General features: G+C 37.2%; 1 protein-coding gene across 1 annotated transcript; it reads right to left on the bottom strand.

Moving 5' to 3' along the window:
- Positions 1-3,439: 3,439 nt before the first annotated feature.
- On the bottom strand, positions 3,440-5,319 carry LOC124896169. Its single transcript, XM_047407697.1, has 5 exons — positions 5,140-5,319; positions 4,546-4,668; positions 4,280-4,426; positions 4,038-4,171; positions 3,440-3,773 (listed from the first exon to the last, which is right to left on the bottom strand). Exons 1-5 carry the CDS (start codon positions 5,317-5,319, stop codon positions 3,440-3,442), a joined length of 918 nt encoding a protein of 305 aa, XP_047263653.1.
- Between the last annotated feature and the right edge of the window lie 5,897 nt (positions 5,320-11,216).

Genomic DNA, 11,216 nt, shown 5'->3' with positions numbered 1-11,216 from the left:
CCCGAATCTTCATCTAATCAGCAATAATTTCCTTAAAGTTCAAGGGAAAGTTAGATATCAATCTTGCTACCAGAACTGCTCTATCATCACCTATGATATTATCTCGTACTATTGCCATCAGTCTGTACCTCACTACTCCCCACCAAAACCTTGCTTCCTGGGTCAAGGATACTTTAAAAATTCTTTCACTTTGGTTATGTAGACATTCGGGCTCTCCATCAGCTAACTTATGCTAACCAAGTGCGTTGATTCTCCCTATCTTATATCCTATGGTAGAACTCTTATGAAGTGATCGGGGGAGTAAAGTGTGGCCCATACAGGAATAGATTGATAGTTCAATCAGATAGATCTACCATTACACCCTCACTGGTATTTTTTCCATATTTGGAATATCTACAACTTTCTGCCCCTTCTTACATATGTTGTCCAATGTTGCTTGGTAGTTAGCGTAAAACTCCCTTACCAAGGTTGGGCAAATGAGTCACCTTATTTTGTAGTCCATGCTAAGTTATACTCCTTGAATACTGTCTCCATCTGTGGGTACCTGTTTAATACAGAATTGATGATCTTCTTCTTTTCATAAATAGGCCTTTTTAGACTCCTTCTCTTTATTGTGAACAACCCACTATGATAAATCTTCTTTGCTCTGGCAACCTTCCATCTCACATTATCTCAGATTCCTGAGTTCTTGCATTTTCGTACATCCTCCTTGCATGAGAATCTTCCTCAGTTGGTTGCTCAGAAGAAGGTTGTTCTGATACAGGTTACTCAGAATTTGGCTGCTTTAAAGAAGAATGTTCATATGGAGAGAAGTTTTCTTCTTCTGAGTTAACTTATTCAAGCACCTCTTCTTCAGGTTGGGGAAGAGGTTTAGCTATCTTCAGAATTTGTCTCATTTTATGTCTCTGAAGTTGTGGCTTTCTTCCTCACTTTCAGACTCATTGAATAATCTCCGAATCAAGTTCTCCTTGGTCATTTTCTTCGTTGCCTTCTTTGATTTCCCTTTTGGAGGCATGATTAATTTTGTAGCAAGGGAAAAATAATCATTTAGTACACAAGAATGAATAAGCACACAAGAGTCAATCAATTGTAACACCACCCTTGAAAAGGCGCACGAGTGTGACGACTTGATTTGATAAGCCATCACTTAAGTGACGGTTCGTCATCCAATTTGTTGGCTTTAAATAGAAAAGTTCATTTCAAATCAACAAGTGATGACTTGGTCTGATAAGTCATCACGTAAGTGATAGCTGGTCAGTCCAAAACAGAATCCTCAGCCCATTTTTTCTTTATTGGCGACTTAATTGACGAGTTATCACTTCTTTGATGACTTGTCAACATAGCAATCATTCAAGAACATGTTTACCAACTTATGCAATTTGATTCTTGGGCTAAAATTTTAATTTTTTGTTGCTCAATTTTGAACTTGTAATCCTAATTTTTAATTTCAGTAGGACAATGCACCCAAATTCGATTCAATAGTCTTGAAAAACTAGAGTACAATGGAATTTTACTGAACAATGGCACGTTTTTCAACTTAACAAGTATTTGTTCATGATGAAATTTTAGTTATGCAATATTTAATTGATCTTGGGTGACCAACTCACTATGCATTACTTAAACTTGGTCATGAACACTTCAAAGCCTTCAAAACTTACATTAGTGGGAAATTCTAATTACTTAGCAAAGAAAAAGAGACAAGCTTGAAACATACCTCTCAAGCGACTTAAGTTGCAAACTTCACACTTGAGAGTTTTAGAGTTGCTCAGAGAAGAACAGGTGAGCTAGACTAATTTCTCAGAGAAGGAGAAGGAGAATTTTCACACTTTTTTCTCTTGGTTTTGAGAAGGTGAAGAGAGAAAATTGAATATTGGCTTTTGAAAGTGAAATGGACGGCAAAAATGAAGTTATTAGACAGATGTAGCCTTTTTTTTTTTGTTTTCTATAATTATCCAACAATTAATAAATGAGAGACAATTAAAGTTAATAAAAACTAATAATGAAAAGAAAATATACCAAAGACAAATAGAATTGGAAAAAGTTATTATCGAGAATTTGAAAAGACTAGGGCTAATGGGTTTGGATCGAGTCGGACTTCCTTACCTGGGCCCAAAATTAAGTGACGGCTTATCAATTAATTGATAGACCGTCGCACACATCATCACTCTTAGGTTGAATATCACATAATTTTTCTACTTTTGACGACTTAGCTTGATGGCTCATCACGTGGGTGATGGCTCATCAGCCAGGTCATCAACCCAAACAGAATGCTTCATAATTTTGCTTCTTTTAACGACTAGGCATGATAGCCCATCACTTGAGTGATGGATCATCAACCTTATTATCACCCTTATCAAGGATCAGTCCTAATTTTGCTTTATCTAACGACAAGGCTTAATGGCTCATCACTTGAGTGATGGCTTATCAGCCTTAGTCGTCACTCTTGTCCAGAATATGCCTAGTTCTTTTTGCATGAATTGACAACATTGCTTTTCCCTTTTCTATTGCATATCTAAAAAATACTCATTACGTACACAAACTTTAAATAAAAAACAAACATACTTACAACATAACAAGTTGGGTTGCCTCCCAATAGCATCTGATTTACTATCACGGCACGACTTGGTTATCTCGACTACTCAGACTTCATTGAGATACACAGTAGACAATAGCTTCACATCACCCGTTGGACCAACATAGATCTTGAATCTTTTCCCATTAACTTTGAAAAACTTCCATCTTTATTTTCAAGTTCCACCATACCTGATGGAAAAAATTGACTTACTTTGAACGACCCCGACCGTCTTGATTTAAAATTTTTTGGAAAGAGCTTAAGTCGAGAGTTGAACAATAACACCCAATCACCATCCTAAAAGCCTCTTTTCTCTATTCTTTGATCATGGTTTTTCTTTATCCTTTCTTTATACAGGTCAGCTCTTTTGTAAGCTCCGAGATAGAATTCGTCCATTATATTTAATTATCCTAACCTTAACTCAATTTTTCCTTGCAGTTCATGATCAATCGTTTATGATCCCACAAAGCTTTATGCTCTAGTTCAACTGGAAGGTGACATGCTTTGTCGTAGACCATCTGATATAGTGATATCCCAATAGGAGTCTTGAAAGCAGTCTGATATGCCTACAAGGCATTATCAAGCTTTCGAAACCAATCTTTTATACTCACACTCACTATCTTAGCCAAGATTGTTTTTAACTCCCGGTTCAAAAATTTTACTTGCCCACTAGTTTGTGGATGATATGGAGTGGCCACCTTATGTTGATTCACACCGTATTTCAACAAAGCATCCTACAATGTTTTATTGCAAAAGTGGGATCCCCCATCGCTAATGATAGTCCTTGTCACTCCAAAATAGGAGAAGATGTTCTTTTTCAAAAAAGCCACCACTCTTTTTTCTTTATTATTAGCCAAAGCAACCGCTTCAACCCATTTGATCACAGTCTACAGCCACCAAGATATATTTTAGTCTATAGAAGCTCACAAATGGCCCCATGAAATCGATACCCCATACGTCAAATAGTTCAACTTCCAATATTTTTGCCATGGGCATCTCATGATGCTTTGAGATTAACCCTTGTCTATGGCACCGGTCACATCTCCTCACGAACTCATATGTGTCCTTCAATAGGATTAGCCAATAATAGCTGCTTTGCAATACCTTTCTTGCAGTACGGTCACCTGCATAGTGACCTCCTACTGGCGAAGCATGACAAGCTTCCAGAATATTCAACATTTCCACCTCTGGGATACACTTTCTGATAATGTTATCCGCATAACGCTAAAACAAATATGGCTCATCCCAGAAGTAGTGTGTAACATTATGGAGAAACTTCTTTATTTGGTGAAAAGACAGATTCTCCAAGATAATCTCACTTACTACATAATTTGCAAAGTCTGCATACCAAGGTACTCTTTCAAAGCATAGCAACTAGGATTTTCTCATCTGGAAATATGTCATCAATTTTAAGCTCATCCTTGACTGCTTGATCTTACTCAAGTCTGGATAGGTATTTGCTCACCTGATTTGCCTTAGTTTAGCATCCTTCTTTGCCATCAAATACCTTAAAGCGGTGTGGTCTGTATACACAGCCACCTTGGTCCCCAATAAATAAGTGCGGAACTTTTCAAATGCATAGACCACCGCGAGAAGTTTCTGCTCAGTCACAATGTAATTCATTTGAGCCCCATTCAATGCCTTGCTTGCATAGTAAATAGGATGGAACAACTTTTATTTCTTTTGGTCAAGCATAGCCCCAAGAACCACTCCACTTGCATCACACATGATTTCAAATGGCATCGACCAATCTAGTGTAATAATGATTAGGGCAGCAACTAATTTCTTCTTAAGGCATTCAAATGCCTTCTTGTAATCATCATCAAATGTGAACTTGGCCTCCTTATCCAAAATCTTGCAAAGTAGGTTTACAATTTTAGAGAAGTCCTTAATAATCAATGATAGAACCCCGCATGACCAAGGAAACTAAGAACTCCCTTTACTAAAATGGGAAGAGGTAGTTTCTCAATAACCTCGACCTTTGCCCGGTTGACTTTGATTCTCTTGGCTAAAATTTTGTGACCAAGAACAATGCCTTCCTTCACCATGAAGTAGCATTTCTCCCAGTTCAGCACTAAGTTGAACTCCTCACATCTCTGCAACACTCTACTCAGATTTACCAGACACAGCTCAAAAGAATCACCTACCACTGAAAATTATCCATAAACACCTCTAAGGTATCTTCCACTATATCGGGAAAGGTAGACATCATGTATCGTTGAAAGGCGGTAGGTGCAATACATAGATCAAATGACATCCGCTTGAAAGGAAAAGTACCATACAGGCAGGTGAATATAGTCTTCTCCTGATTCTCTGGAGCAATAAAAATTTGGTTTTAACCCCGAATACCCATCCAGGAAATAATACCAACCTCTTCCCGCTAATCGATCAAGTATTTGATCCATAAAAGGCATCGGGAAGTAGTCCTTCAAAGTCCATGAGTTGAGCTTACAATAGTCCATGCAAACTCTCCACCCAGTCACAGGCCTGAATGGAATCAACTCATTTTTCTGATTCACCACTATAGTTGTGCCACCTTTCTTGGTCACACATTGGACAAGGCTTACCCATTTACTATCGAAGATGGGGTATATGACTTGCCAATCAAGCCATTTTATGATCTCCTTCTTAACTATTTCTTGCATTGGTGGGTTAAGACGACATTCGTACTCAATGGTTGGAGTGCAATCTTCCTCAAGCTGAATCTTGTGAGTGCAAATACCCAGAGGAATACCAATAATATCCATAATAGTCCACCCTATAGCCCTTTTATATCTCCTAAGCACAGAGATAAATTCCTAAACTTGGTGTTTACCTAAATCCACTACAATAATCATAGGTAAAGTATTTCCACATCCTAGAAACAGATACCATAGATGGCCCAACAACTCCTTCAACTCCAACACTGGTGGCTCTTAAATAGATGGATTAGCCGGTGGTGTTGGGCAATTTTTGAGATCTAAATCCATCTTCTTGGGAGCATATGAATATGATCCTATTCCCATTAGTGCATGCACTATCTCTTCATATTTCTTAATACCTTTTCTATCAAAGATTATTAAGACTGCGGCCAAAGTTTTCATAGTAAATTTCTCCTCAATCGGCACCTCTTGCTCATATTCATAATAAACATCCACGATAGAGAATACACTCATATCCTTATGCTGCTTCATAGACTGGCACACATCAAACTGAAACACCTCACATTAAGTCTGAATAGTAGCTTATTAGCTTGCAATTCAAGAAGCATGCTTTCGGTTGCAAGGAAAGGTCTACCAAAGATTATGGGTACTCAAAATCTACTTCACAATCTAGAATGAAAAAATCAGCTGGAAATGTAAAACTGGACACCTTTACTAGCACATCATACAATATCCCCACTGGCCGCTTCACTGACCTGTCTGCCATTACTAGTCGTATATTTATGGGTGTAGGATCCCGCGAACCCAACTTTTTGTAAAAGGCAAGTGGAATCAAATTAATACTTGATTCAGATCACATAAGGACTTAGCAAAATCAAGAGACCCAATAGTACAAGGGATAGTGAATGCTCCTGGATCTGCTTTCTTTTGCACCCAGGATACTGTTGAAATGGTGCCACAATGGTGAAGATTATCCACTAGTTTGTAGCTCACAGTTCTCTTCTTCGTCACAAGGTCCTTCATAAACTTAGCATACCCAGGCATCTTCTCTAATGCCTCTACTAAAGGCACATTCACCGTCAGCTACTTTAGCATCTCCATAAATTTTCTAAACTTTGTGTCATCAGCCTTCTTTTTCAATTAGTGAGGGAAGGGAGGCGGTGGTTTTAGGAGAGTAGTAACCATTGCTTTATTTTTATTTCCCTTTTTCTTCTTTAACTCATCAACATACTGATGGTTAGATGGGATTTAACTACCATCCCGCTTGTCAGACTTCACTGAATGGTTTTCTTCATCTTCAAATTCCTCTTCAGTTACATCATCAATTACTGTTTTTCCCACAAAAAAGCCCGAGAATACTTTACCACTCTAAGTGGTAACTGTCATGCAAAAATCGTCATTCTAAGGATTTTTCACCATATCACTCGGTAATTATCACTCTTCCTCTGATTAAATATTGCTGAGAGTTGGTTCATTTGTTGCTCCAACTATTTGATAGAAGTTGAAGTGAATTAACTAACTGACTCATGAAGGATAAGTCACTCTTCATCATTTTCTCACCCGCATTGGTCTCTCAAACCCCTTTTAATAGCTTCTCCATCATGTCCTCCATGTACATCTTACCTGAACTAGTAGTAGTATTATCATGACTTCCAGGCGGTACATATATTCCACTCCTGTCATTCTTATTCTTCCAGCTCTCTTGATCCCTATCTTTGTAACTAACTTTGTTGCAATAGTTCTAACCTTGATTCCCTTGGTTATTGCCTTAGAAACCCCCTGATTATTTAGACAGTTGGCCTCCTCCTCAGAATTAGAATTAGCTCTACTTTGCGAACAAACAGCTTTCACCTTTTCAGCCTTTCCAAATAGCAAGTTCTTAGTGAGAAGATCCATTTGGATCTTTATGTGTGCCATATCTTGGTCACATTCCTCCTCTTTTCGGTGTTTCTCAATAGACATACCACTAGACACAGTAGGGCTTGCTGTCATAGAATCCCTGGTATGCTAAGATCTACTTGTCTTAGTCAACCACTCCAACATATTTGTAGCCTCAGTGAATGTGGGATCCATGAATGCTCCTCCTTCATCATTGCCTGCAGTAGGTCTAGTGATGGAGTTTAAAGCTCTATAGAATGTCTCCATCAAATGCTTATCGGTTATTTTGTGGTTTTGACATTGTGTCAACTTCTTCTTGAATCGCATCCAAGTCTCATGTAGTGCCTCATTTGGTAATTTTCTGAATTTGCTAATCTCAGCCCTTAATTGTAATATCCTGGAGTGTAGAAAGAACCTTTCTAGGAAATCTCCTTTCAATTGCCTCCAGTTTGTTATAGAATCGGGAGCCAGTTTATTCAACCACATTGTTGCCTCTACAGAAAGAGGCAACGGGAATAAACAAAGAGCAATAGCATTTTTTCCAACACCAGAATTGTCAAAGGATTTGCAAATATTGAAAAAATTCAGCAAGTGCATATTCGGGTCATCCCCTGAAAGTCCACCAAATAACCCTTTTAGATTTATCAGTTGTATCATGGTGCTTATGATGTTGAACTTCACACCTGGTGCTAATGGTGGTGGAATAATTTCTCCGGTAACACTAGCTTCGTCCAAGTCAGCATTATCTTCATCATCAAATACAAACTGGACATTGGGTTGACGTTTGCTCTTTCTCTAACAGGATGATTTTGATTCATTGGTGCAGCTATATTCTCAGTGCACCTCCTATTTGTAGGCTCAATCAGATCATCATCCCCTAGGTCATCATCATCAGTATTAGGCACCCGACTTGGTTTATCAGCATTTTACTGATTAAGTTGCGCATTAGCCAAAGTGGCTAATCTCTCAACTTCTTGTTGGTAAGTCATTCTACAAATCAAATGAGGTTTCGGATTAAAAAGAAACAGTGGTTCTCCTGACCTACTGGTTCGTGGCATATACAAGAAAGGACCTGTAAAAATAAAAAACACCAAATAAACGTAAAATTTAGGAAACTTAACTATTAGTCAATTATCACAGATATACTAAATTGACAATCATATTCTCCGACAACGGCGCCAAAATTTGATAGGCCCAAATTACACCTCTCTTATGAGAGGGTAAGCGGTCATCATCAATATATAACCCAACTAGTTTGAGATCAAATCCTACTGGGAATATGGCATTAACTAAAATTATTTGTGATTCAATCAACTAATAGCTAATTGATTCCTATAAATGGGGGTTTTTAGAGATTAAACAAAAGTCACTGCTCACTTTGTTTTAATAGCTTGCAACTAAGATTTCAATGTTTTAAATTAATGTTATGAAAAAACCAGAGTTGTGTTCACTATGAGTATTGATACTTGATGTACCTTAGTTGTAGACCAAGATTCTCATGACATCCAGGAACAACAGATTATCATTAACAAAGCTCCATCTAAATGTCTGTTGACCTATTTAGATATTAGATTACCTAATTTTCTCGAACTTAGGAAATTCGTATACTTAACATGATCTTACCTTGGGTTAATTAACCTTATTATAGCATTAATCATTAGATGGAAGTTTAATGCTTCCAAATCCTCGTTGATAGTTTACTTCCAAGTAAATTCATTTCTTACTTCAAGCAAACCAATAATCAGGTTTAATGTATTGTTTTCAACCAATAGACAATATGCAAAATAGAAGAATTATCAATAAGTTCCTAATGTTTTGAGATTCTTAATCAACTAATGAACTCACAAGGCCAAACTCATAGATCCCACAACTTGAGTTAAGAAAATTAGTTCCTCATATATAGAAAGAAACAACATATATTGAATTCATAATTCAGTAGTAGTTAACTTACAAACGATGAAGATATAAGATTATTCTTCCTTCTAAATCACAAGAGAATTCCCAAAACCAAAATAATACTCCCTCCATTTCAAAAAGAATGACCCACTTTCCTTTTTAGTCCGTTCAAAAAGAATGACCTCTTTCCCTTTTTAGCAAGTTTTTAATTTGAACTTTCCACATAGCATGTTTAAGACCACAAGATTGAAGGGCATTTTGGTACATTTGACATATCTTTAATTTAACACCATAAGATTCAAAAGTTTTCTTTATTTTCTTAAACTCCGTGCACAGTCAAACTAGGTCATTTTTTTAAATGGGGGGAGTAATCCCAAAAACTTAATTTAAAAGTTTAGAGAGAAAGTATCAAAAAATGGATGTTTGGAATAAGTTCAAGATGCTTATGAAAGATAAAACTTTTACTTCAATAATCAAGCTAATTTTGGATTTAAATTTCAAATTCCATATTATTTGCTCCATAGCTGACGACCCTATCTGACGGCTTATCGGAGAGTTGGCGACTTATCATACCAAGTCATCAACTCTTCTTTCAAAATCTATGTTCACTGCTTACAGGTAACGACCTGGACTGATGACTTATCAAATACTTGATATCTTATCAGATCAAGTCGTTAACTCGTCATTTTAGTTCTCACACACTATCTTCAACTGACGACTTCTTCTGACGCCTTCTCACCAGGTTGACGACTTATCAGACAAGTCATCAACTTTACTTATTCAGCACCTACATTCTATTATAAGGGACGACCTCCTGTGATGACTCGTTAGGTAGTTGACGACTTATCAGACAAGTCATCAACTATACTCTTCCTATCTACTTTATCAACATTTGTCCTTCTTAACATAGTTATCATAGGTTTTCATTCATCTTGACTTACCTGCAATATCACAGAGAATATAATAAAAAATGACAAAATTTACTTAAGAACTTACAATTATTCCAAGTAAAAAGCCTTAAAAGTTCTAGCACAAAGCTCGCACACCACATGGTCTGTATCACAAATAAACAGAATAGGAGTTAGAATTAACTTTCTATAACTTAACTCTAGCACGATCTAGATTATATATGAAGGTCAAATTCCTAAATGTTCATGCAGTCCCTTAATTATAAATGTAGTGCACAACACATTTATATGTAAGGTCCTACTAGACATGGCTTCAGAGACTCCCAGGGACAAGTGAACCTAGGCTCAAATACCAAGTTTGTCATGCCTCAAAATGATAATGGCGAACAGGAACCGTATACACTTACACTACAAGCATTTTATGACGTACATGAGGTTATGGGATAATAATGACCAAGATATTCAATAAGAGTTGCATAGATACATGAGGGAGTTACATTTACAAACTATACAATACTACACGATGTCCATGAAGTCTCTAGTTAGTTTAACACGCTATACTAGAAGTGAATAGTTGGCATCAGGCCCGTCATTCCAAACCAGATACTTGTACATATAATCAAAATACTAGGCATAGACTAGCTCCAGAGAGAGTTGGAGCTCGCCAAAATATCAGCCAAAAATAGCAATAGAACCTAATGTAGACGTCTGCTATCCTGAGGATCTGAGCCTGCATTACTAAAACATAGTGGGTCCGAGAGGTCAGTACATAAATAACATGTACAGGTATGAAAGTAGACAGAATAACAGTTGGACAAGTACAGAGCTCATATGAGTCAAATGGTAAAGTGAAAAACGTATGAACCAACAAATAACACATATACAATATAAACTGATAATTTATGCACCGACCCCATTAGCAATATATATAATATTTAGAAAAGTGTTCATTATAATATAGGGCCTATACTTTACCTAGGTGATGTACTTATTCTATAAGTTGTACAAATGATCACAATATGGCCTTCCAAAGGTAATCTGAAGCAAATATACAGCATATGTTACTCACATACTCATTGCTATAATCCTAGATTTATAACTGTAATCGCAGTCTGTATCCAGGAATGCCCCACCCAGGGACTCACTAAGAGGGTCTGCCCGTAAGCCATATATGACATATGTTGGCTTGAGTCAGGGGAAACCAATACATGATGTTCCAACTGACTTTAAATACAAATAATGCCACAAAGGCGGGTACGCCCAATGGTTGGGCTCGCTATAGTGGTCTGGTCTCGATCCTGTACACAGAATCTCATCGAT

This window comes from Capsicum annuum, chromosome 2 (genome assembly GCF_002878395.1).
Source record: "Capsicum annuum cultivar UCD-10X-F1 chromosome 2, UCD10Xv1.1, whole genome shotgun sequence".
NCBI lineage: Eukaryota > Viridiplantae > Streptophyta > Magnoliopsida > Solanales > Solanaceae > Capsicum > Capsicum annuum.
This window is presented reverse-complemented; position numbering and strand designations above follow the sequence as displayed.

Coding starts and splice junctions, on each gene's coding strand:
- LOC124896169 (XM_047407697.1), bottom strand. CDS start 5,319: ATGGATATTATTGGTATTCCTCTGGGTATTTGCACTCACAAGATTCAG. Junction 4,172..4,279: donor TGTGTGATGCAAGTGGAGTG/GTTCTTGGGGCT, acceptor GTGACTGAGCAG/AAACTTCTCGCGGTGGTCTA. Junction 3,774..4,037: donor GCTAAACTAAGGCAAATCAG/GTGAGCAAATAC, acceptor TAACATTATCAG/AAAGTGTATCCCAGAGGTGG.